Source organism: Oryctolagus cuniculus, chromosome X (assembly GCF_051225735.1).
Source record: "Oryctolagus cuniculus isolate XC-2025 breed Fujian yellow rabbit chromosome X, ASM5122573v1, whole genome shotgun sequence".
Lineage (NCBI taxonomy): Eukaryota > Metazoa > Chordata > Mammalia > Lagomorpha > Leporidae > Oryctolagus > Oryctolagus cuniculus.
In genome coordinates this window covers 10,912,501-10,935,071 of record NC_142888.1, presented here as the reverse complement: position 1 = coordinate 10,935,071, position 22,571 = coordinate 10,912,501, and the positions used below count along the sequence as shown (strand labels likewise).

Below are 22,571 nucleotides of genomic sequence, written 5' to 3'. Positions count from 1 at the left end.
TAAGTGATTCAAGTATAATCCTTTGTAAAACGCTTTTCTCTTTGACACATTGAAGGGGTTGAGAGCGGAAAACCCGGCGTGGATTCCCCCTCCCCGACCCCTCTCCCACGCACCCCTCTCATCCCCACCCGGCCGCCGGTGATGGAGCCCCTGCTTGTCCCTTGCGCCTCGCAGGTAGGCAGGGAGGACGTCCTTGGCCGCCCCTCGCCCGGGCTCGACCCAGCTTGAATCCGAGTAGGGTCTTGGTTCTCAGCTTCCGACACGCAGGAGGCTGTCTGGGAAGGGACGCGCTCCCTGAGGCTCACCTCTCTCACCTTCGCTAATGGGAGCCGAGTCGTGAGAACTCGACATTTTGGGCGCTTAGATTTGATTGAAGCCAAATCTGAGTCCCTTCCACTCTTGAGAGCTCAGAGCCCTCGGAGGCACGATTCGAGGGTAAGCAGCCTCGTGGCGATAGGCTAACTTGGGAAATCTTGTGGGAAGAAGATAGAGAAAGGTCTGGGAGAAGGGGGAGACCCCCGACCCTCCTCGCAGCTGATAGTTGCTAGTCCCTTTCCGCCCTTGGCTGTCAGGGGGCTTTTTCTCATTCCTGAGTTAAAAACGGGGGCACGCTACTAACAAGAAAACAATGGCCGGGCTCTCAGTTGGTCAAAGACAAATAGCACAACACGTTGGACCACCAAAAGAACCGAAGGCGCAGACAGCACATGTTCGCTGGCGGCTGTCACCTTGGCACCTAGGAGACCAGACCCGTCTGACCTAGGCAGGACCACGACTGCCAGTGAGGTCGAGGCGCTGTCGAGAAAGCGCAGTATCAACTTCGAAAAGTGCCAGGTCGGTGTGATCGTGAGCCTCAAGGCCTCACCTCCAGGGGGCCAGTGCTCTGGCTGGTAGAAGGGGCGCACACGACGCCCATGCGGCACCCATGGCCTCTCACCCGAATTAGCTGGAGCTCCAGACCAACTCAGAAGGGTTAAAGGAGGAACTGTAGGAAGAGGATGGCAGAGTTAGAAAGTTGAGAGAGAGAGAGAGAGAGAGAGAGAGAGAGAGAGAGAGAGAATGCATATGAGAATTGGCTGTGTTGCGTGCCCGCTGCTGTACCGCACCCCCTCCTGCCAGTCCATCCATAATCCAGTCCTGGCTTTGCGCTGCACCCACAGCCCGACGCAGCCCGGCCTCTGGCGAGAGCCAATCAAAGGGCGCCTCTCAGCACGTGGAGGAGAGAGACTCCAGAGCTCCGCGCCCGCTGCTCACTACACTTGTTACCGCTTGTCCTGAGCGCGGAGAGGGCGAGCTCCGGCCGCGGACAGGACGGGAGCCGGCAGCCGGCAACCGAGGGAGGCAGAGGCACAAAGATCGCAATATTATCCATTATAACCAGCCATCCAACCTACCCCCAACACACACCCATCCATCCCACCTGCCTGGAGAGGCAGCCAGCAGTCTGCTCTCTGCGCCCAGGGTGGGGGAAAAAAAAAGCCCCAGCCATGAGCAATCAGTACCAGGAGGAGGGCTGCTCTGAGAGGCCCGAGTGCAAAAGTAAATCTCCAACTTTGCTCTCCTCCTACTGCATCGACAGCATCCTGGGCCGGAGGAGCCCATGCAAAATGCGGCTGCTGGGAGCCGCACAGAGCTTGCCCGCCCCGCTGGCCAGCCGCGCCGACCAGGAAAAGGCCGTGCAAGGTAAGCTTGTGCCGATCAGGCACCTGCAAAGAGCTCCTGACACTGATTTGGATGTTTGCTGTTCGGGGGTCAGGGGTCTGGGCTTGTCAAGTCGGAGACGACGATGGAAGGAGAGGCTACAACTCTGAGGCCTGTTGCCTCCAAGAGTGATAAACATCTTACCATGGGATGTCTCTCCCTCCCTCTCTGCTTCCAGAAAAAACAGAGGCCCAGCCTCGCTTTGAGGGCCGCTAGGTTCTTCTGTGTTGGTCGCTTGATGGCTCAAATCTCCCTTTTGGTGGCTTTGAGTATGCTCCGAACAGGGTTCCCCAGATCAGAAACAAGAGATGCCCTCTAGGCCCCGGTAGCAAAAACTTGATGAAGACAAGAAACTCAAAAGCTGATTTAAGGCGTTGCCAGGCAGGGTGAGCCTTGGCCTTTCCTCTCGGGAAGATTTCTGTAGACTCCATGTTTTCCTTTTTAAAAATTTGTAGATTACTTGTGACCTTTTAAACCCAAGCTTTGCAGAAAATCTCGAGACTCCCCCAAATGCTCCATATTGTATGTGAAATGTATGCACTGTGTGGCTTCTGGGTGCTATTTTTTTCTCTGCTATGTTATTTTTTAAGAGTTGAGCTGTCGAAATGTTTAAAAGCCTTTATTTTCTGAAATTAAAGATTCCTCCACAACAACCGTTTTGCCTCGAACCTGTTACGCTCAAGTTTCGCCTTGAGCTGGATGCAGAGGTGTCGCAGGGAAAGAACTGTTGGTTTCTTTAAAAATCCGAAAACCAGCGGTCCAGCCGCAGCGCCACTTGGAAGACAGGAGCGGACCGCCGAGAAGGGCCGTTTAAAATTAAACTGACTTTTCCCCTTTCTTGTTTTAGCCTGCAGGGGCACCTGTGCCAGGCGCTTCCCCTGAAAGGAAGGGGCGGCCTGTGCCTGTTGCACCCCCACTTCTGTCCCAAGCCCAGGCCTTCCCAAGCGCATGTTCACCAGGACGATTTTTCTTTGGCATCTTGTGCAGGGAGCCCCCGCCCCTTCTCGCTGTGGGCTATTGGGGCGCGGCCCGCGCTCTGGGCTAAAGGGCTGTCCCCCTCCACGCACACACTCACACACACACACACACACACACACACGGGTTGCACGCCGGCATTGCCCCTCTCACCAGCCCGGACCCGTGGTGGAGCCGCGGGCAGAGGTCCTGCGGAAAGTTTTTAGGGAGGTGGTGTTTTCTAAGTTGTGAAACGTTTTCGGATTCTCCCTTGCCCCGACCTGAAATCGGAAGCCGAAAAAGTGGGAGAGTGGGCAGGGGGAAGGCAGGAAAGTAAGCAAGGGAAAGAAGGAGAGCGAGAGGGGGGAGAAAGCAAGCGGTAAGAGACGAGAAGGAAAGGGAGAAGGAGAAAGAGCTGAGGAAGGGAAGCAGGTGAGAGACAATGGAAAGAAAAGGGAGAGAAGCGAGAGGAATAGGTAAGAGAAGGAATGGAGAAATAAAGCTGAGGGGGGGGGGAAGGGAAGAAGGCAGTGAGGAGACAGAAGGAGAAGGGGGGAAGAAACAAAACAAGAGCAACGGAAGGAGGGAGAGCAGGGTATAAAGAAAAAGAGCAAGAAAAGTGGGGAACGAAGTCAGGGGGTGAGGTCTAGTGGCTCGGGGGCCGTGCGCACCTCGGCCTAGGCGCCCAGGGAGCGGCGGCAAGCTGGCTCCGCACCAGCGGCTAGGGCAGGGACGCCTGGACCGGCTGACGCGCTGACCACTCTCCCTTGCCCGCAGGCTCCCCCAAGGGCAGCAGCGCCCCGTTCGAGGCTGAGCTGCACCTGCCGCCCAAGCTGCGGCGCCTGTACGGCCCCGGCGGGGGCCGCCTCCTCCAGGGCGCCGCGGCGGCGGCGGCGGCAGCCGCGGCGGCGGCAGCGGCGGCGGCCACGGCCACAGCGGGGCCGCGGGGGGAGGCGCCGCCGCCGCCGCCACCGCCGCCGCCGCCAACCGCGCGGCCCGGGGAACGGCCGGACGGTGCCGGGGCCGCAGTGGCCGCCGCCGCCGCGGCGGCCTGGGACACGCTCAAGATCAGCCAGGCGCCGCAGGTGAGCATCAGCCGCAGCAAGTCGTACCGCGAGAACGGGGCGCCCTTCGTGCCGCCGCCGCCCGCGCTGGACGAGCTTGGTGGCCCGGGGGGCGTCGCGCACCCAGATGAGCGCCTCGGCGCCGCCGGCGGCCCTGGCGGCGCCCCGGCGGCCGGTGGCGGCACGGGTGCCGAGGACGACGAGGAGGAGTTGCTGGAGGATGAGGAGGACGAGGACGAGGAAGAGGAGCTGCTGGAGGACGACGAGGAAGAGTTGCTGGAAGACGATGCCCGCGCGCTGCTCAAGGAGCCCCGGCGCTGCGCTGTGGCCGCCACAGGTTCAGTGGCCGCAGCCGCCGCGGCCGCCGCCGTGGCCACCGAGGGCGGGGAGCTGTCTCCCAAGGAAGAGCTGCTGCTGCACCCGGAGGACACCGAAGGCAAGGACGGTGAGGACAGCGTGTGCCTGTCTGCGGGCAGCGACTCGGAGGAGGGGCTGCTGAAGCGCAAACAGAGGCGCTACCGCACCACGTTCACCAGCTACCAGCTGGAGGAACTGGAGCGGGCCTTCCAGAAGACGCACTACCCGGACGTCTTCACCAGGTACGAGAGAGCGAGAGAGCGTAGGGTGGTCGCAGTGGCGGCGGTAACGGCGGGTGGGAGGGTGCAGGCGGGCCCCAGAGAGGGATGGAGGGCGGGCAGGGGCCCTGGCGTGGGGCAGACCCTGCTCCCAGATTCTGCCCTGGCGCGCCCTCCCTATACTCCCAACTTCGTGCACCTAGAACTACCCACTGCCCCAACCTATGCTCCAAACTGTACGCTCAGGCTGGGCTGGTTTCTTTCCTTCCCAAGACCCTTCCTGCTTAATATTTTCAAATGACAAGTTTTAGTTCGGAAAAGAGAAAGAAACAGCCTCTCCAAAGAGCACTCTTACATGCCACCTTGGAGAGCCGCGTGCACACCCCCGCGCACACGCACAGTGCGGGGCGCTGCTGCGGGCCGGCCAGGGAGCGCTGCCACGGTCCGGCGCGGCCCTAACAAAGCTGGGACTATTTTTGGCCACTGTGTTGTGAGTTGGCCACCCCAGCCTGGTGCCCCAGGAGCCTGGTGGGTATCGGGTTCACAGTTCACAGTACAGCTGGAGCCCGTGCCTTTTAAGTGATCAGAGTTCTGTTGTTTGAGAACTCCTGCGAGAACCCAAGGAAGTCGGAACTGAGCAGGGTTTGTGTCCCTACACCTGAGGGGCGCCAGCCAGAACCTTCCCCTCTGTTCTTTATACTCACGGCCCCCCGCCCAGCTCCAGTCCCCCGCCCCCAACACACTCTGAACCTAGTGTGTATTTAATGTAAACGGGTTTACGGGCTGCACAATGATTGCTGGGAGTCTAGCAGGCGGTAGATGAAGCAGTTGGGGGAATCTTCTCTTTGGACCACGGTCCAAGCCGGGTGTTCAGCCTGGTCACGCTCCACTTTCTGCTCGCTCCGAGAATTTCTGGCAAAGATTGCCTGTGAAATGATTGGGCTCCTAGACTCTGGCTTATTTAGCTGACCTGGGGCGCCAGCCGGGCTTGGGGGGGGGGCGCTTTTTCTTCCACCCCAAAGCCAAGGTCTGGGCTCAGGCGAGGAGCCAGGGTTAGGGCAACCCTACCCCAGAGAGCAGAGAGAAAGGAACCCGTGTCTGCCTGGCACCGGGCTGGTGAAGCGCGCGGGCAGCTCCTTCGCAGGAGACGTGTGCAGCTTTTCAATGCACATTTTAGAAGGGGGAAGCTGCCCATCCTTTTGAACCAGAAGAGAAATGCCTGCTTAGGCGTGGGAGGCCTGAGCCAACTCCAAAATGGACTTGCTCTGGCAATTGTCAAACTCTCTCCTGACCAGAAACAGAGAAGAGTGGATTTGATGCAGAGTGCAGGCACTTAAACTTGGTCGCCCCTTGAGCTAAACTTGGTCCTCTCTTGTGTCACCCAGTCCCTTCCTTTTCTGTCAAAAGGGAACTCCATTTTAAAAATCAGTGTGTACTATCAAATAGCTAACTGGCCTACCAGCTTTTTGCATTTCCCATACCTGTGTATTTCAAAAAAAGAAAACGGAGCTGGTGTCAGCTGGCGTCTGGGGTCTGCCCTTTTGTAGCCTGGGGGGCAAGGTGAACCAAAGTGCGTGAGGAGGGGCTGCTCCTCTCTGCCGCCCCACCCCCACCTCTTTCCACCGCAGGGGTTTGAGCCCCTTTGGCTCCAGCAGGGATCCAGCCAGGAGCTCAGCTGTAGATTTGCTGGTGCTCACGGGTGGGGGTGGGGGTGGAGGGACGGACCACAACGGCAAGCGCTTAATGAACGGGTTTTCTCCTGGTGCTGAAGTTCCAGTGCGGACAGGGGGCCTGCCACAGCACAGCCCCGGGTCCCAGGCTAGGGCAGCCCCGCGCTTTCATATTAGCGAGCGGAGAGCCAATTATTCTCGGCGCGCTCATATTTTCGGTAAACAGGTCGTAAGCCGTTTTACAGCATCTTAATGGTTTCCTATTTGCCTTAATTGTCGCAGTAATAACTGCAATGACGGGGTAGGGTTTCAGCTAAATTGACTTCCCCTGAGATGGGCAGGGTTTGTAGTGGGCACTGGAGTCAGGAGGTGCGCAGAATTTTGTTTAATCGAAAAATTACCCCACTGAACTCTTAACAAGCTTAACATATCTCCAGAGGGTAATGGGAGTGTGACCTAAGGGGCTGAGGGAGGGAGGAAGGCAGGGGAGACAGAGATGGAGGTAAAGGCAGAGAGCTGGCAAGAGGGGAGAGAGAAAAAGAGGAGGGGAGAGAAATTTTTAAAAAGAAAAAGTCAACAGGATGGAGAAATATATTTTCCTTAGTTCAGTGCTGAGTTCCTCTCCATTTACTATTACGAGGAAACGGGGTATGACCATTGTGTGCGCGTGTATTTTCTCTGGTGCTCGGATTTAAGGGAACCCATGTGCCCAGATTTGTAGATGTGGAGACTCCAGAAACCACCCCTGCCACACCTGAATATAACAGCATCTATCTAGTCTCTGGCGCTGTGCTGCCTGCTGTTGTTTGCAGTCTAGCAGTAGGCACTCCTGTGCTGAAGGGGTGGGGAGGCCCTGAGCCTGGGCTTGGGGACAAGCACTGGGGGAGACGCTGCTGGGGGAGGCCTCTGCCAAAGGCAAGGTGGCTGGCAGGGAGTTGTTGGGGCCTACAGTGACCTCCTGTCTCTCTCTTGCTTTCTCCTAGGGAGGAACTGGCCATGAGGCTGGACTTGACTGAGGCCCGAGTCCAGGTGAGCTGCACATGGAAAGGGAAGAAGGGAGGGAGAAGCGCTGGGGAACCGTGTGTGTGAACGCACAGGGGTGGGGTGAGGGGGAGATGGGCTGGTGGATGGGTGAGATTGAGACCCCCTTCATAAGATGAAGGGAAGCAGAAAATCTGAAAAGTAGACCCAAGCACTCACACACCAAAAGGCACTGAACATGAAGACTTGGGAGGTAGGAGGGAAAGGTTTCTGGGTTTGGGAGCCTGAAGAAGGAGTCCAGGATCAGAACAGGGGTTTCGGGGTCCCCGAGGCTGTAGTTCAGGAGCCCCCAGTCCTAAGGCCCCTAGAGGAAACAATCCACTGACCGGCTTTTCCTGATTGAAATAATGGGATGGAGCATGGATTTGGTTGTTAGACAAATCCGCTCAGCTCCAAGCAGGTATTTGGCTGCGATTAAGTCTCCAATCGGGCTTCATAAAAGCCCACTTAGTGCTAGAACAAACAGGGCCATTTGAAGGCAAAATGCTGTTTGATTTCCCCTCCGCCCCGCACAAGGAGCTGGCTAATGCTATTTGATTTCCCATTTTTTATAGCAATGAGCCCACATTGATCTAATAGGGAGTGAGTGCAATGCTATTAAAGGTGTTTGCAGCCCCATACCAGAGTGCATTTCCGAACCCAGGCCTCATAACCAAAGAGACGATCAACACTGGGCAGCCCCGACGGCCAACAGAAAACAGATGTCCCTGGGTTAGGAGCTGAGTGAATCACTTTACAGTCAAAATCAAGCGCTGATAAAGCACAATAAATTCCATATGGCTCATTTAATACACAACAGCTTCTTGCATTAGAGGGCTAATGATGAGGCCTGTCCCCTCCTTTCTGTTGACACATTTCTCCATTGTCAAACAGAGATGTGACAGCAACTCCGTATTTTCAGCTCAGGGGAACAAGTCGTGGGAAAGTTAAATAACTTTTAAAAAGAAAGAGAGCGCCCCCTCCCCTTCTCCTCTCCCTCTATTCACTGGAGAAGATGTAATTAAGGGAATATGAATTATTAGAGTCCTTTCGTTTACCTTTGGGGGGCCTCCGAGGTATTAATTCAATAATGAGGAATTGCAGGGGGACATCTTGATAATTGCAGTTGAGCCGAGAGACAGGATCTGTGTGTAAAAAGGTTTCCATGTTCTTTAACGACGTTCTGCCTCCACTGCTGCCCCTCCCCACCGTGATCAAGGAGTGGCGGATATTCTTGTCTAGACAGATTGGGATACACAAAAGCTGCCCACCCAGCCTGGTCCCCATCCACAGTCTAAGTTTTCCAAACTTCTGAGTCCCCGCTGAGCGTTTCTGCGACTCAGATTATCTGAAGGTTGGGGGACGTTAAGGATGGGCCTCTTTTTTTAGCAGACTCTTAGGTCATCAAGTGATTGGGATTCTGGGTTTCTCTTGCCCTGCATGGCTGTCCAGAAGTCAAACCAGGCTTAGTGCAAGTGCTAGGAACAGCCACTCCCCCCACCCCGCCCCGCCCCGGACCCACCCAGCATGTATATTTGCAAGGCAGGGATGTCTTTGGCAGTTTTGAACATACTCTTCCGGGATCATTTTTATCATACTTGAATATAACTCTGTATAGCCCTAGAGTTCATTCTGAATTTTTCGACTTGTGTGCAGTCATAAACCCTGTCCTAAAAATACAAATGTCTTCAGGGAAAAGGAGAATGTCTCCTCAGCTGTGGGTGTTATGAGCAGGTCACATAAAAATAATTTCATACTCCTGGGGGTTATTTTTAGCTGATGGTAGCTGCCACATTTCAGGTGAAGGTCTCTATTAAACCTGCTTCTTATTAACAATTAGGGAAATACCTGGGGCTGAAAGCCTCCCCCAGGCTTAGCACTATCTCATTGAAATAACCGATTTAAGCCACACCTCCCAAAAGAAAGAAAGGGCCTGTGGGCTGTGAAGACAGGTGAAGTGCACACTCTGCGGTCCCCTCGTTTCCGTGTGCCCGGGTACTGCTGCCTGCCTCATGCACGCGTTCCCTGCACAAACCTGGCCGCTGCACAGCGTCCCTGGCGACCCCAGGCTAGGTACCCCGGATCTCAATGCCTGGCCCCCTACATAGGGAATGCTTGCCTATTTGCTAATTGCCACGAGCATTTCTTGCCTCCCTTTCAGCCCTCCCCAAGCCCCAGAACCCAGAACCCAGAACCGCGTTCGGGGGTGTTCAATCAGTATTTCTGTAAAGAACACACTTGAAACGACCTCTCCGCTTTCCTTTTCAATGTGGAACACAGATTTTGCCAGCTCTTGAGTAAACCTAAAATAGGTGAATATGGCTGATCTCATGAAAACAGACACGCCATATTCATCTCTTGGTGGCTGCCCACTCCTGAGAATCTCCGCTCGCCTCATTTTACTGCTTCCTCGTCATCACCTCCTAAGCTTGCTTAGCCCCTCGTCATCACCTCCTAAGCTTTCTTAGCCCCATTGTACAGATTAGAAAACTGAGGTTGAGTGAGCTTTATGCCACCCGCCTAGAGACTTGCAGCGAAGGAGGAGCAGCGCAGACACGTTAAACCTTGGTTTCTCCCATCTCTAAACACACCAAAGCACTGTGCTTAAACTTGGGAAACTGGGCGAGTGGGAACACCCACTGGAAAGGGTTTGCTTGTCCTGTGTTCCCTGCTGGCATGGAGTTTGGGCTCCTTTTCACTACTTAGTATTCCGTTGACGCCAGACATGCAGACCAGAGAGGCGAAGAGGGCGAGGGCCGGCAGCCCCGAGGGAATACGCTCTGCTCCGCGGCCGCTGGGCCCCAGCCGTACCGACCCCGGGCTCTCTCCACCTTGCAGGTCTGGTTCCAGAACCGTCGGGCCAAGTGGCGCAAGCGCGAGAAGGCGGGCGCGCAGACCCACCCGCCGGGGCTGCCTTTCCCCGGACCGCTCTCGGCCACGCACCCGCTCAGCCCCTACCTGGACGCCAGTCCCTTCCCCCCGCACCACCCCGCGCTCGACTCAGCCTGGACGGCCGCCGCCGCCGCTGCCGCCGCCGCCTTCCCGAGCCTACCTCCGCCGCCGGGCTCGGCCAGCCTGCCGCCCAGCGGGGCGCCGCTGGGCCTGAGCACTTTCCTCGGAGCCGCCGTGTTCCGGCACCCGGCCTTCATCAGCCCGGCGTTTGGCAGGTAACACTTGGCCTCCGGAGGCTGTCGGCTGTCTGTCTGTCTGTCTGCCTGTCTGTCACACAGAGGCTGGAGTCAGGGAGGAGGCAGGAGACACCTGCACTACACACATCTTTTTCTTTGGCTCAACCTCAGAAACTTTAGCCAAAGGCAATACTCTCTAAAGAGAAAAAAAAAAAAAGTGGGTCTAGTAGAGGACGAGTCGGGATGGAATGGGGAAGGGGTAAGAACAGGCGGCCCCTGCCTAGGGTGGCGAGCGTGCCATTGTGCACAGGGGTGGGCTGCAGAGACAGGATGACTTCTCAAGGCGTGCAAAGGCCCTTTCTCGGGCCCAAAGCCTGGCAGCGCGGCAGCCCAAGGAGCACAGCGCTGGGCCCCGCGGGAGCCCGGAGAGCCGCGGGGCCCTCTGGGTGCACAGACTTGTTTCTTCTTCCCTAGATTCTGTCTTCCTCGTCACTCAGGTGACGTGCTGCCAAAGATGCCCCCATATGTGCAAACCCCGACCCCCACAGCGGCAAAGGCAACGAAATAAAAGAAACAGGTCGCTTTCTTTAAAGAACATTGAATGATGGAATAAAAAAACTCGTGTAATCACACAGACAAAGGGACAAAGGCGGGGTGTATTAAGTTGGAAGGTGTAGTGAAAATAAAACTGAATGCAGCTTCAGTGACCTCTCTTTGGGAGAACAAAGAAATAATAGATTCACCCAACTGCGCAGCACTTAACAGAAATCATCCCAGAGAAAATTAAAAATATGATTTGCAGTAAAATTAATTTCTTGTAGCACATCATAAAATAAACAGCGAGCGCACTTTAGTGCTGTTGGTGACTCAGTTTACCTCATAGAACCATGGCGTGCTACGCCCCCTCCGGGTCGCACTTTATCATTGCTCTCTGGGAAAAAAAAAAGTCCAAGTCTTGAGTCTTTTCGCCTCCCTCCTGCCCACTTTCCCCTACTGACAGCACGCGACATGTAAACGCAGGCGACCCAAGGCTGGAGTGCCAGGCGGCGAGATTCACAGGGGCTGCAGGGTGTGGTGGCGCTGGCATAGGACTGAAGAGTGGGCTTGGGAGAAGGAGGAGGCGGCTCTCGCGGAGCCCAGCTGGGCTCACTTTCAATCCCGGGAATCACAAATTGGCTCCGTGGGGGCCTGGAGCCAGAGACCTCTGCCAGGCGGCCAGGAAAGCCCGGCTAGCGCTTGGAGGTGGTGAGAGTTGGGTGGAGTGTCCGCTGGCCCGGGGCGACTCGGGCCTCCGCAGCAGCGGGTCGGCTGTGCGAAGTAAAAGGGGTTGGAAGTGCCCTGCGGAGTAATCCCGGCGCCGTCCGGAGGCGGTGCCGCCGGCACCGGACCGGGCTAAGGCCTTGGTCCCAGGCTTGGGCTTCGCCTTGAGCCGCCCTTGGGGGTCGGGAGTCAGGACCCCCGGGGTAAGAGGCGGCGGGTGGTGCGCAGGGTAGGCGGCGGGGAAAGGGTGTCGCGGCTCCGGACCGCAGGACCGCCGACGGGTCGCCGCTGCCTGGCGGGCGGAAATCAACAGGCTGGCGCCCTCCACCCGCGCCCTGCGGGCACTGGCCGGGCACTGGCTGCTCCTCGGCGGCAGGAGGGCGGCTGTGGTGGCGCTGCGGGACTCGAAGGCCAGCAAACAGGAGCGGCTCTTCCAGGGCCAGAGGAGTCCTGGGCTAACAAAGAGGTTCAAAGTCAGCAGCTTAGGTCTAGAGCAGTTTTTGTCCCACTTTCTCTCTTCTTTATCTTGTGTCTCTCTCCTCTTTATCTTGTGTCTCTCTCCTCTTTCTTTCCTTCTTCCCTCCCTTCCTTATTATTATTATTATTATTTTGGTGTCCTCTCTTGTCTCTCCTCTACTGGTAAATAGTATAAATGGAGCCCCTGGCCTTAGCGCATCCCCCCCGCCCCCCTTTTTAATCGAAACCACACAATCGGGGCAATTGGCCCACGGAGCCCGCCTAAGAGCCTGACTGCGGACGCTCTGGGAAGAAGCTGGCCCGCTGGGCCTCTCCCCGCCGCCCCTCCCCCAGCCTCGGTTCTCTGCCGCGGTAAAGCCCTCCCAGGGGGCTCCAGCCTCCAGCGCGCCCCTCTGCCCAGCCCTCAGCCCGCCGCAGCCCAGCCCGGGCCCGCGTGTCTCGGCGGCCGTGCGGCCGCGCCCGTCTGCGCCCCGCTACTGCTCTGGGGAGACGCGGCGGCGAACGGCACCCGAGGCTCCGCGCTCAGCTCCCCGAGGCCGTGACCGCGCTGTTTGCTCTCCCCGCAGGCTTTTTTCCACCATGGCCCCGTTGACCAGCGCGTCGACCGCGGCCGCTCTCCTGAGACAGCCCGCACCGGCGGTGGAGGGCGCGGTGGCGTCGGGCGCGCTGGCCGACCCGGCCACGGCCGCCGCAGACAGACGCGCGTCTAGCATAGCCGCGCTGAGGCTCAAGGCCAAGGAGCACGCCGCGCAGCTCACGCAGCTCAACATCCTGCCGGGCACCAGCACGGGCAAGGAGGTGTGCTAAGGGCTCTCCTCCACCCTCACGCCCCGAAAGGTCACCTCACTCAGCACCACTCAAGACCAAATGGAAACAGAGGACCAGCACACTCCCGAGACGGCACTGAGAGAGCGCAGCCGCCTTCGCAGCCGCCTGGACGCGAGCAAGGCAGCCCTCGGCGCTACCGGACGTGGCACCTCCTCGGCTGGCTGTCCACCCGCCCCTGCCCCTGCCCCTGCCCACCTCTCTCCAACCCTCTCCGGTTCTTTACTGGAAATATCGGGGGAGGTTTGCGCCCCAAGATGTCTGGTATTAAAGTTAAACATTTTAAAAGCCCAACCTTTTCCTCCTGACATCCCACTTAGCATTTCTTTCTTTCTTTCTCTTCCCTCCCCTCCAAAGTAGCATTTTGGCGCTCTAAGTTGATCTCCCCAGCGTGGGCCCCCGGCGTGAAGCCAGGGCCAGGGCAGCGAATCCGAGTCTGGAAGATAGCTAACAGTGCACTTAAAGCAAAGGGGCGTCGTCGTCGTCTTCTCTTCTTTATCATACACCAACCAAGGTTTTTATATCAAACCAAAGGGAAATACTCTGCTAGAATATGGACTGTTGAAGTCACCAAACTGTGATTATTGATTCTGTACATACCATTGTTATTAAAAAAAAAACAGAGCTTTGTATATTTGAAATGTTATAACGCAATTGCACTCAGCGTGGTATGGTAAAAGTTTGTCCTCCTGTAGATTCTTACTGTGTTGTAGATACGGTAGGGTTCCTAGACAAATATTTATGTACTCAAGCCCTTTATTTAACTTATTAACTGTAGAGGCTTCGGAAACCTTCAAGATAAAGGCAATGGTACAGTACTTTTGTGTAATGTGTAACTGTTACCACTTTTCCTTGCTATCTAGTGGAGAAGTGTCACGCTCAAAATAAAAAAAATTATATGTTTAACAAAAGGAAGTGTGAATGGTCTATGCAGGAGCTGAGGGGACAGTAGAAGGAGGCGCCCCCCCCCCAGGGGGCCAGAGCTGGTCCCCCGCACCCAGGCACCTCCTGGGTTTATCTGCACACGCGCTTTCCTGGCACAGAACCCTGGTCTGAAAGCGATCCGCACAGGGTCGGGTTTCCGGTAGAGGTTAAGGCCGCAGCCGCGGGGCTTTCCCTGTGCTCCTCGTCGGGTCTGCTCGCAGCTGGAGCTGCGGGTCTGGGGGCCACGGCGGTGGCGTGGGTTTGGGAGCGGATGGTAGGCGTTGTTGCCGGTGGAGGCAGGCGCTGGAAGCGAGCGGGTGTCTTGGCTTGGAAAGCGAAGGAAGCGGCTGGTGGGACGTGCCACGTAGCATGGAAGTGTGCAGTCCGAGATGACAGGTAACCTCGAGAGCTGCAAGCCCAGGCGCTCCCCTCCGAGGGGGCGGGCTCCGCGGTTCGCTCGCAGGGAGGAGGGGCTGTGTGTGTGTGTGTGTGTGTGTGTGTGTGTGAGAGAGAGAGAGAGAGAGAGAGAGAGATGCAGAAACAGTGATAGAAAGGCAGCGAGGGGTATCCAAGTGGCAGATCTTAACTCGACAAATGTCATTACATCACTTATCCAGGCATTGGGAAATGTATACATTTTTAAAAAATCTAAACAACTCAGGTTTCCAGAGGAGACCCAAGCAGATTTGCAACGCTTAAACCCCTCAGCCCACCCCTCCCCGCAGAGGGAACCGTAGCTCCCCCTCCCCCGGGCCCTGCCTGCGCCCCTCCGGGTGACCGCTCGGTGGAAGCCCGCCCGCGGGGGCTGGGTCTCGTCGACGCTCCCAGGGTGATGGGAAAGGGAAGAGAAGCTTAATTAGTTTCAATTTGCAGTAATTAGCGCGCCGGACCTTTGGGGAGAGGGGCAGGCGGGGGCGGGGGCTGGGGCGGTGTGACTACAGCGGTTCGCGGAGCTGGGGCCTGCCGCCCCGCCACGCCGCCGGCCAGTCGGTCTCTGCGGGGGGCGCGGTCGCGTCTGCGGGCTGGGGCCGCTCGGGGCTCCGAGCGCACCCCGGAGAAGGAGGGGGGGCAGGTCTCCTGGCGGCCGGGGTATCCAGTGTGCGCAGCGGGGGGGGGGGGGCAAGGTGCAGGGTCGGACAGAGGTCAGCGGCCCGCCGGGTCCTGCCCCCGCCTGGGGGCAGGGGGCGCTCGGCAGCTCACCCCGAAACTACAGCTCTGGGGTCTCGCGTCCTCGGCTCGGCCACCCAGCCCAGACATCCGGAACCCCCGGCCCGGCAGAACCCTTCGGGAACGCGCCGTCGGGCCTCGCCGGGCCAAGACGGCTTCTTGGACTTGTGCCATCGAGTGGGTCACTGCCGCCCAGGCCTGGCCCTGGACTCCTGTCAGAGGCCCGGCGTGGGGCGTGGCGAGCGCCCGCCAAGCGCCATTCCCACCGTACACTCCTGGCCGCAGTTCCGTAGGCCCGGTGGGAACTTCTAGGGCATTCCTAGAGTCTCCAACCTTCAAACAGCACAGGGTCTCCTGGAGCGAAAGCTGCTTCCCTAGGGGGTGGGCAGGGCCCCTGGGGAGTCGTGCAGAGACGGGGGAGTGCAAGGGAAGCGCCAGGGGAAAAGAGGGTTTCTTTTCCTTTTTTTTTTTTTTTTTTTTTCTGGTGGTCAATATCAACGTTCCGTTGATGTTGCTTTTTGTTTAGAAGGGCTCCTTTTTCCCCCTCAGGCTGCCAGTTGGATGGTATACGAGAAACAGTACCATTCTTCCTGTTAATGAACTCTTTTTTAAGTCATTTTTTCTCATTTGACCCCTCCATGGAGCAGAAGCAAATTGCGTGAAATTACCTCCAAGGATTACATTTATTACTGGCCAATGAGAACCCCTCGCCTTGTTTTACAAACTCTTAATCCTATGTCATTCTGATGCCGCAAACAAGCCCGGTCCTGGGCCTCCTATTCTTTCAACTTTCCCCAGCTGGAGGGACCTCATTCTGCACTTAATATTCCCCATAAATATCACACGCTAAAGACCCCCTGACTTCCAGCAAGTCCACATTAAACATGTGACATGTCACGCATGACAAACTCTGAGTATCTTTTCAAAGCAGCATTAAAAAGCAAAGAAACCAATTTTCTTCTCCTTCCAAACCTCCCCAAGTGCTGAATGATGGGGATTGGAAAGAGCCACTGGAGCGTACTTAGGGGGATTTTATGAGATTTTCCAGAATGATTTAATCTTATTGTGAGCATTATTAATGAATGGCAACCCAATTTGGCCCCAATATCTGGGAATGCCGTCACAAACCTGGGAGCAGCTGACCCTCCCCCCCCCCAACCTTAAGCAAACCTCTTCCACCATGGAGGACACACAGGGCCCCAGGGAGTTCGGGAGAGCCAGGACAGGGCAGGGCAAGGCTGTGTCCCATCACACCCAGGCAGAATGGCCCAACATCTGCTTCCACCCCCACCCTACCCAACCCTGTCGGGCCCGGCTCCCTCCACGGCATCTTGGGGCGATGGGTGACCGGGAGCCTGGATCCGGCCTCTGTGGTAAGGTCGAGGGGAAGGGCTGAGTTAATCTGCCACACTGGCACACAGGTCTGGAGGAGGCCCAGAAAGGCAAGGAGGGAGCAGTTGCCTGCTACTTTGAGAAGCCCATGGCCTGGCCTGCGGTTAGTCATCTCTGCTGTGTGCTGTAGAAGAGGGCAAGTGGGTGAACTGGCAAGAGAAGGTTTGGGACCACTGGGCACTTGAACAGTTTGTAAGCTGAAGTCACTGGTATCGTGCCCCGCCCCACCCCCATTTCCCATGTTTCCCTTTGTTCCAACCCCTCACCCCTAATTGGGACCAACAGTTACTATTGGTGTTTCTGATGGGTATCATCAAGAGTTGAAGCACCAGTGGTTTTCTTTTTACTACTGGTTTTGAATGCGAAGATCTTACTAGAATGGAAAAAGGGGCTGATGTTAAAGGAATTATAGATGGCTAAATTATACATGGGTTAGCCCAACTTGCTTTTAGATGAAAAAACTGTGTACGTGAGCATGCGTGTGTGTGTATACACAAAAGCAAGTGTGTCTGAATGAAGGGGGGTCTTCCATGGAGCCTAAAATGGTATTTTGGAACACAGAGTTCCCCGGAGCCATTGCATACTTAACTGGCAGTGGCAGCCTGGCTGGGGGGCGGGGAGAAGAAAACCTGCTACCTGACGGGAGGGAAAAGCATTTTTCAAAGGAAAAAGTCGTGTTGTCCCTGGACGTTATTAACGGTCCAGTTTGAAGTATACATTTTTTTTTCCTCTGAAGAAAAGGGAGCGATTACCAGTTATACATTAAGAAATGTCATTCAGTCATTTTTATTCATTCTCCGGAAATCTTCATAAAAGCCTGAATCATACTTCTACAAGCAGCAATTTTGTTAATCCAGGGGGTTATTACTCTGGGCCCTTATTAGGTTCTACACCACTGCCAAGCAATCCTATAACCCTCTCAAAAGAAGTTTACCTCCCTGTTATAAAACCAGTAGTGGTATTTATACTGTGCAATAATTAGTGTATTACTTGAATCCACTAACACGTTCATTTTATCTCTGCACAAAACCTCTAGTCTGCTTATAGAAAGCTTGTGCCTCCTTTGGTGCTGTTAAAGTGGTGAAAGAGTGAATTGAAGGCTGGTTGCACTTTCTCCTTTTGCCTCGCCTTAATTCCCATCTCTTTTTGCTCTCATCCAATTAGCACAGTGTATTAAGCGGTTTATCATCTCATAGTCAGCTATTGAGAGAAACAAGGCGAGCACTTTGCAATAGAACCTGCGCTCCTTTGACACCCTCAGGTACTTACATATTCCACTGCGCTATGAATAATAGAGGAAGAATGGAGCGCTAATTCCCTCATCAAAGAATGCCTTGTCTGCTGCTTTGCTCAACAACACCATTCTGATCAAAAGAAAAGCAATAAAGCTTAGCATAACAAAACGAAACCTACTTATTAGCTTAGTGGTTAAATTAATGCAGAGCCGCTGCTATTCAAAACCAAGGTTTGAAAACAGCCTCCAACAACCTGATAATGCTGCCTTCGGGATGAAGGAATTTTAATCTGAAATTTGAGGCTGGCTCAGATGAGTTAATCTATTAAACTGCTATAAGGAAGCTCCACCACAAACTGTTCAATTAAGAAATATTTAGGTGAGTGGGGAAAGAGAGAGAGAGAGAGACGCAGAGAGCGAGTGAGCGAGTGCAGGCAAGGCTGCTATAAGTTTGGGATGGGAGCATTGAATGGCATCCAACTGAGGGGTCCAGGACCCTTACAAAAGGGTGCGGGGCTTGGTGTTTCTCACAAGACCCTGACTTAGAAGGGAAATCTGCTTTTGGAATTTCCTTCTTTTTGCATCTTCCGCCAAGCTCATTTTAAACGATATACTTGGAAGTGCCGGGGCGGGGGTCAGAGGTGGTCAGGGCTGGAGAAGCGGGGTGGGAGGGGTGGCGAGGGGCAGTGAGTTCCTTTTTCAACATCTGCTCCCAAACTCCAATGTGAACTTTGATCAGCCCCCACGTCCTTGGCAAGTCAGGAGATTAACTCCGGCTGTGTTCCGGACAAATTAAAATCTTACCCAGAATACTCTTTGGAGGACTGTCTACTTCTGTTCCCCACTCCCTGCCTCTCCCATATCAAACGTTCTGTGAAGGAGAGTTTACAGTTAGTATATTGGGTCCACGATCAGCTTGTATGCAAAGAACTGCTGCAGGGCACATTCTAGTTCTTGAACAGCAAAGGGGCCCTTTTCAGAGGCATGGGACTGTCCCAATTGGCTTGGCTAAAGTTTAGCCCACACCATTGACAATTTCATCTTTAAAAAGAAGTAGCCAGAGTTTAGGAATCGAAACTTCATAGGCTATTTGGATGCCTAGCTTCTCTTGCAAACTGGATCGTGTGGCCGCAGCAGGTCCTGCCCCTTCAAGCATCACTGAGTAGCTGCTGCCCCCTTGGACGGGACCTGCCCATTTCAGTTTCCCACGGTCCCTTTCTAGTTGACTCTAGCTGGCTTCATCCCTTCACTCTCAGCACTTCTTGAACCAAAGACCTTCGTCGCAGAGTCCAGGGAGACACAGGAGTAGGCTCTCCCTCCATAGAGAGAAGTGTGTGGCATTTGTGCCAGTGTGCCATCACCCAATGCAGATCAAGGAGTGGGAACCTTTCTCAGAGGAAAGTGAGTGGGCGCTATTCCACTTTTACAACACAGCCACTGGAATTCTCAAAGTTGTAGTTCAGCTTTCCATAAAATTCTGCAGTTCTTAGGTGCCTGCAGCTGTACCCGCAGGTACAGATCCGAGTAAGCAAACAGCAGCTGCGCAGTAGCTTTTTCTGGTGACTGTACTTTGAAAAGCTGGACTTTCTACAGAACTGCTCCCTGCCCTCACAGTGACTACAGTCTAGAGGCAGAGGTAAGAAACAACCCAGTGAGAAGTTATTTGGGATTCTGAGTTTCCTGATGGTCAAGTTCAGGATTACTCTCTTTATTTACTATAATCGCAGCTCCCTGAAATCAAGGGCGACATGTTTTCCCATCACAAGGCATGGTGGGGGCGTGGGCTACGGAGAAGCACACATTAGACAGCCATCTCTATACCCATATGTGATAACAGTAATTACCAAAAGGGCTGACAATGGAGCAATAAAACCACATTAATGCCTTAGTTTCCTAAACCCACTTGGGTGCTCCAACTTGGGACTGACTGCAGAGCCTGAAGTACCCAGTTAATTAATTACCTGACAGGGCCCTAAACCCAAAGTGTTTCTACTTTGAACTTAAGTGTACGAGAGGGGAAGAAAGGGTGGTGAGAAAAGAGAAGGCAAAACAAGCCAAAGGGCAGTTTCATCTCCACTGCTGAACAAGGCTTCCGCTGCTGGGGGTACCTTCGTGGTGGGCGCCTTTCCCCCAGGAGCCATCGGCCTTCTCTTCAGAAAGACACCACTGGGTCTTGGCTTGGCCCTCTTTGGTTGTTCAAGGGTGTGAAGCATGGGAAACCCGACCTCATTTCTTAAAGGACCCAGAGTGCACAGAAGTTCTGAATACGAGTTCAAACGTGTGGACAAACATCGGGCCTACATTCTTGAGCTGGGGTCTGATCGGGCTGCGAAGGGAAGAAGTGGGCTCTGACCTTAGCCAACGGGATGACTTCTAGGCAGATTTTACTCCCTGCTGCCCTTCCAGTTACCTCTTCGCATCTGATAAGGATTTGTTGCAACTGATTTCCCTTTACAATACTTTATTCTTAAGTAAAAAGCAGAACATATTTTTCCTTTATAAAAACACAGGTAAACTTTTTTAAAACACAGCATAGTTGTACAAAGAGAAATATATTTTGTTAGTTATGATCTTACCAAGAATGTAAGAAAGGAAAGGCTGCCATATTGAACTAGATTTTGCTGCTGGCAAAGACGGTGCCATTCTGAAGAGGAGAAATAGCAAGCACCAGGGCCAATTACCTGTTCCCTCCAATTTCCCAGTGATCCTCACCCTAACCTCTATGAATTTTTAATGAAATGTTAGAGTATCAAATTAACTTAAATGTGCTTTCCTGTTGTATAGACCTTTACCTGAACTTTCTATTTAAGAGGAAAAAAATGTGTGGGTATAAAACACCTGCTCAGTGTGTGTGGGGGGGGGCTCTGGAGCCACTCGATAAACAAGCTGGCTCTGTCTAATCTATTTAGTAAGTGCAAGGCTTTGACATCTCCCCCCAGCTACCTATATAAAAGACAGGACTGAAAAGGACAGCCACTCTGGAGGGAGCGGCTGGAGAAGCATTTGGATTTAGACTGGGTTTAATTGGCATGTGAAAAGGCGAAAACGTTAGGTCTCCAGCTAGGCTTCAGGAACTGTTTTTTCTGGGGGCAGCTCTGCTAAAGGCCCTGAGGCAAAGCCTGGAGTCTCTTACATTCCAGCCATACTCAATCAAAGTAGCAGTTGCCCTCCCCGGGAAACCCAGACCCAGATCCCCAAATGCCAGGACTTCAGGTGCTTGGGGAAGGACTCTGGGGCATGCTTCAAAGCCGTGCATCTTAATATGAAGACTGTGCATTTACTCAGTCTTGTCTGGAAGACTAAATGTTTTTCTGATCTCCCCTCCTAGTCCACATCCACCCAAACACGAGATGCAGTCCCACAGGGAAAAGCAGATGCCTGAGAAGCAGGTGGGCCCAGCGTGCAGGTGCCAAGGAAGCTGGATGCTTCAGCTACCGGCTCCTGGTGCTGCCTGGGCCTCCCTCAGGACTTCACAGCACAATCGGCGAAGAGTTTGCTGAGGTTCACTTCGGAGTAGCCACTTCGCAGCAAGAACTGCTCTGCTGTGTTCTTGAGTTTTCTGTAGTCCTGAAGAACTTTTTGGGTAAGATACTGCTTCTTCATTTTTTCTAAAAAGAAAGAAAAACAAAATGATGAGAAGTCTCAGCGACAGCTTCCTTAAAGGCCAGTTAAGATTCCTCAGGCACTAAGGAAAGGGGTGCGAGACACTGTTTGCAGCTCCGTGGCTCAGAGGTACTGCTGGTCTACCCCTGGGATCAGTCCCGCGCAGGGGCTCCCAAGATTCCTCTGTGAAAGTTTTGCTTCCTTTGCCTTGCCTGCCATTTCTCAGCCCCTTGCTGACTCAGCACACCAGGGCACAGGGTCACCCTCTACGGCAGGTGCACGCCCATGTGCAGCAGACAAGGTGAGCTCTACTGCACACAGCACTTTCACAGCACTGTCAAGCACAGGCACACGAGTGCATGCCAAGTCTGCAAGCGGCAGGAGAAACCTTGCATCAAAGGAAGCTACTATCCCTAGCGCCTCGCAACCCACACACTCCCTAGATCAAATGGGCCTAGCCTGTTCCTTCCAGTCCCTCCAGTCTGAGTCCTTCCACCCTAAAAAACTCTGAACTGAAAGAGGTGAGGGCAAGCTGTAGGAGGAGCGCCTGTGCACTGCCAGGATTTCTTTTCCTCTTTGTCCACACTGTGTGAACTCAGGGCACACACAATACACCTGCCACTGCTGCCGGCTCTTTCCACCCGGTCACGGCTGGCCTTCAGGAGGAAGATCCTTCCTTTCCCTCCCGAGCCTGCTACTTCTCCATTTTACTCCTTCAAGGGAACAGCAGAGCTGCACTGCCCAGGTCTGATTCTGGGGGAGCCGAGCCTTCCCAGGACGGCTAAGAGGACAGCTGCTTGGGAACCCTGAGCGGTGCTTGGAGAGGCTGTCAATTTTTTTCAAGGCCCCATTTTATGGCTGAGGAAACTGGGAGCTTAAATGGCTTGCCCAGAGTCACACCACAGGTAATCAGGGATGTAGCCAGGCAACCCAGGCAGTCAGAGCCCCCGGCCTGCACTCCCCTCCCCCTTCCCCCGTCACTGCTCCCAGACAGAGACAGGGCAGCCCCAGAGATCAGCTGTGCTGAGGTGAGGGCCCCCAGATGCCAGGCTGTGCACGGAAACAGGAAAGGCTCAGGAGAGGGAGCGGGAAGGGAGAGCAATCAGTGACAGAAAGCAAACTCCCGGGCGAAGCAACCGAGTGCACTGGAGCCTGCCAAGCGCCTGGAAAATGAGACCTCCCTCTCAAGATGCCGTTCCTTAGCTACACACTCATGTTTGCTCTCCATAACCTTTCCTAAATTACATCAACTGCCTTTCAGAACAACAACTACTACAACAACAAGTAAAAGTTTGGGAGAGGATTTGAATGTCCAAAGGCGGAGAAGGAGGGGGAGGGTGCACGGTTCAGAGACTACAGCAAGACAATTTGAAAGTTCTAATTATCCAAGTCTGGGAATACACAACAAAGACTCCAACCAGTATCGGCCGCCTCCCGGCAGGCCCGAACCACAGGCCTGCAACCCCGCGCATGTGACTGACACAAATGCATCTGATGACTGGGGAGAGCACATTTAAAGAGCTGCAGTAACACGGAGCAGGGGAGGAAGAGAGAGGACACAGCTCCTGATGTGTTTA

The 22,571-nt window shown here is 54.6% G+C and overlaps 2 protein-coding genes across 4 annotated transcripts in view; one reads left to right on the top strand and one right to left on the bottom strand.

The window, feature by feature from the left end:
• The first annotated feature begins 1,239 nt into the window (after positions 1-1,239).
• ARX (aristaless related homeobox) lies at positions 1,240-13,585 on the top strand. Of its 3 annotated transcripts, XM_070067105.2 has the most exons (5): positions 1,240-1,683; positions 3,433-4,318; positions 6,948-6,993; positions 9,823-10,151; positions 12,416-13,585. In XM_070067105.2, the coding sequence occupies exons 1-5, from the start codon at positions 1,488-1,490 to the stop codon at positions 12,654-12,656; spliced, it is 1,698 nt and encodes a 565-aa protein (XP_069923206.1). In that variant the 5' UTR covers positions 1,240-1,487; the 3' UTR covers positions 12,657-13,585. The 3 variants fall into 3 exon arrangements, 1 of the variants encoding a protein (XP_069923206.1); XR_016228473.1 differs by lacking the exons at positions 1,240-1,683; positions 3,433-4,318; positions 6,948-6,993; positions 9,823-10,151 and adding an exon at positions 10,160-11,357 and having other exon boundaries at positions 12,416-12,555; XR_016228474.1 differs by lacking the exons at positions 1,240-1,683; positions 3,433-4,318; positions 6,948-6,993; positions 9,823-10,151 and adding an exon at positions 10,160-11,354 and having other exon boundaries at positions 12,416-12,552.
• Positions 13,586-19,835: 6,250 nt separating this feature from the next.
• The window catches only part of POLA1 (DNA polymerase alpha 1, catalytic subunit), a 330,362-nt gene continuing 327,626 nt past the window's right edge, over positions 19,836-22,571 (bottom strand). The window contains exon 37 of the mRNA XM_008272470.5: positions 19,836-20,999. Coding sequence (XP_008270692.3) covers positions 20,854-20,999 — 146 coding nt within the window. The 3' untranslated portion in view covers positions 19,836-20,853. The remainder of the gene's footprint in view (positions 21,000-22,571) is intronic.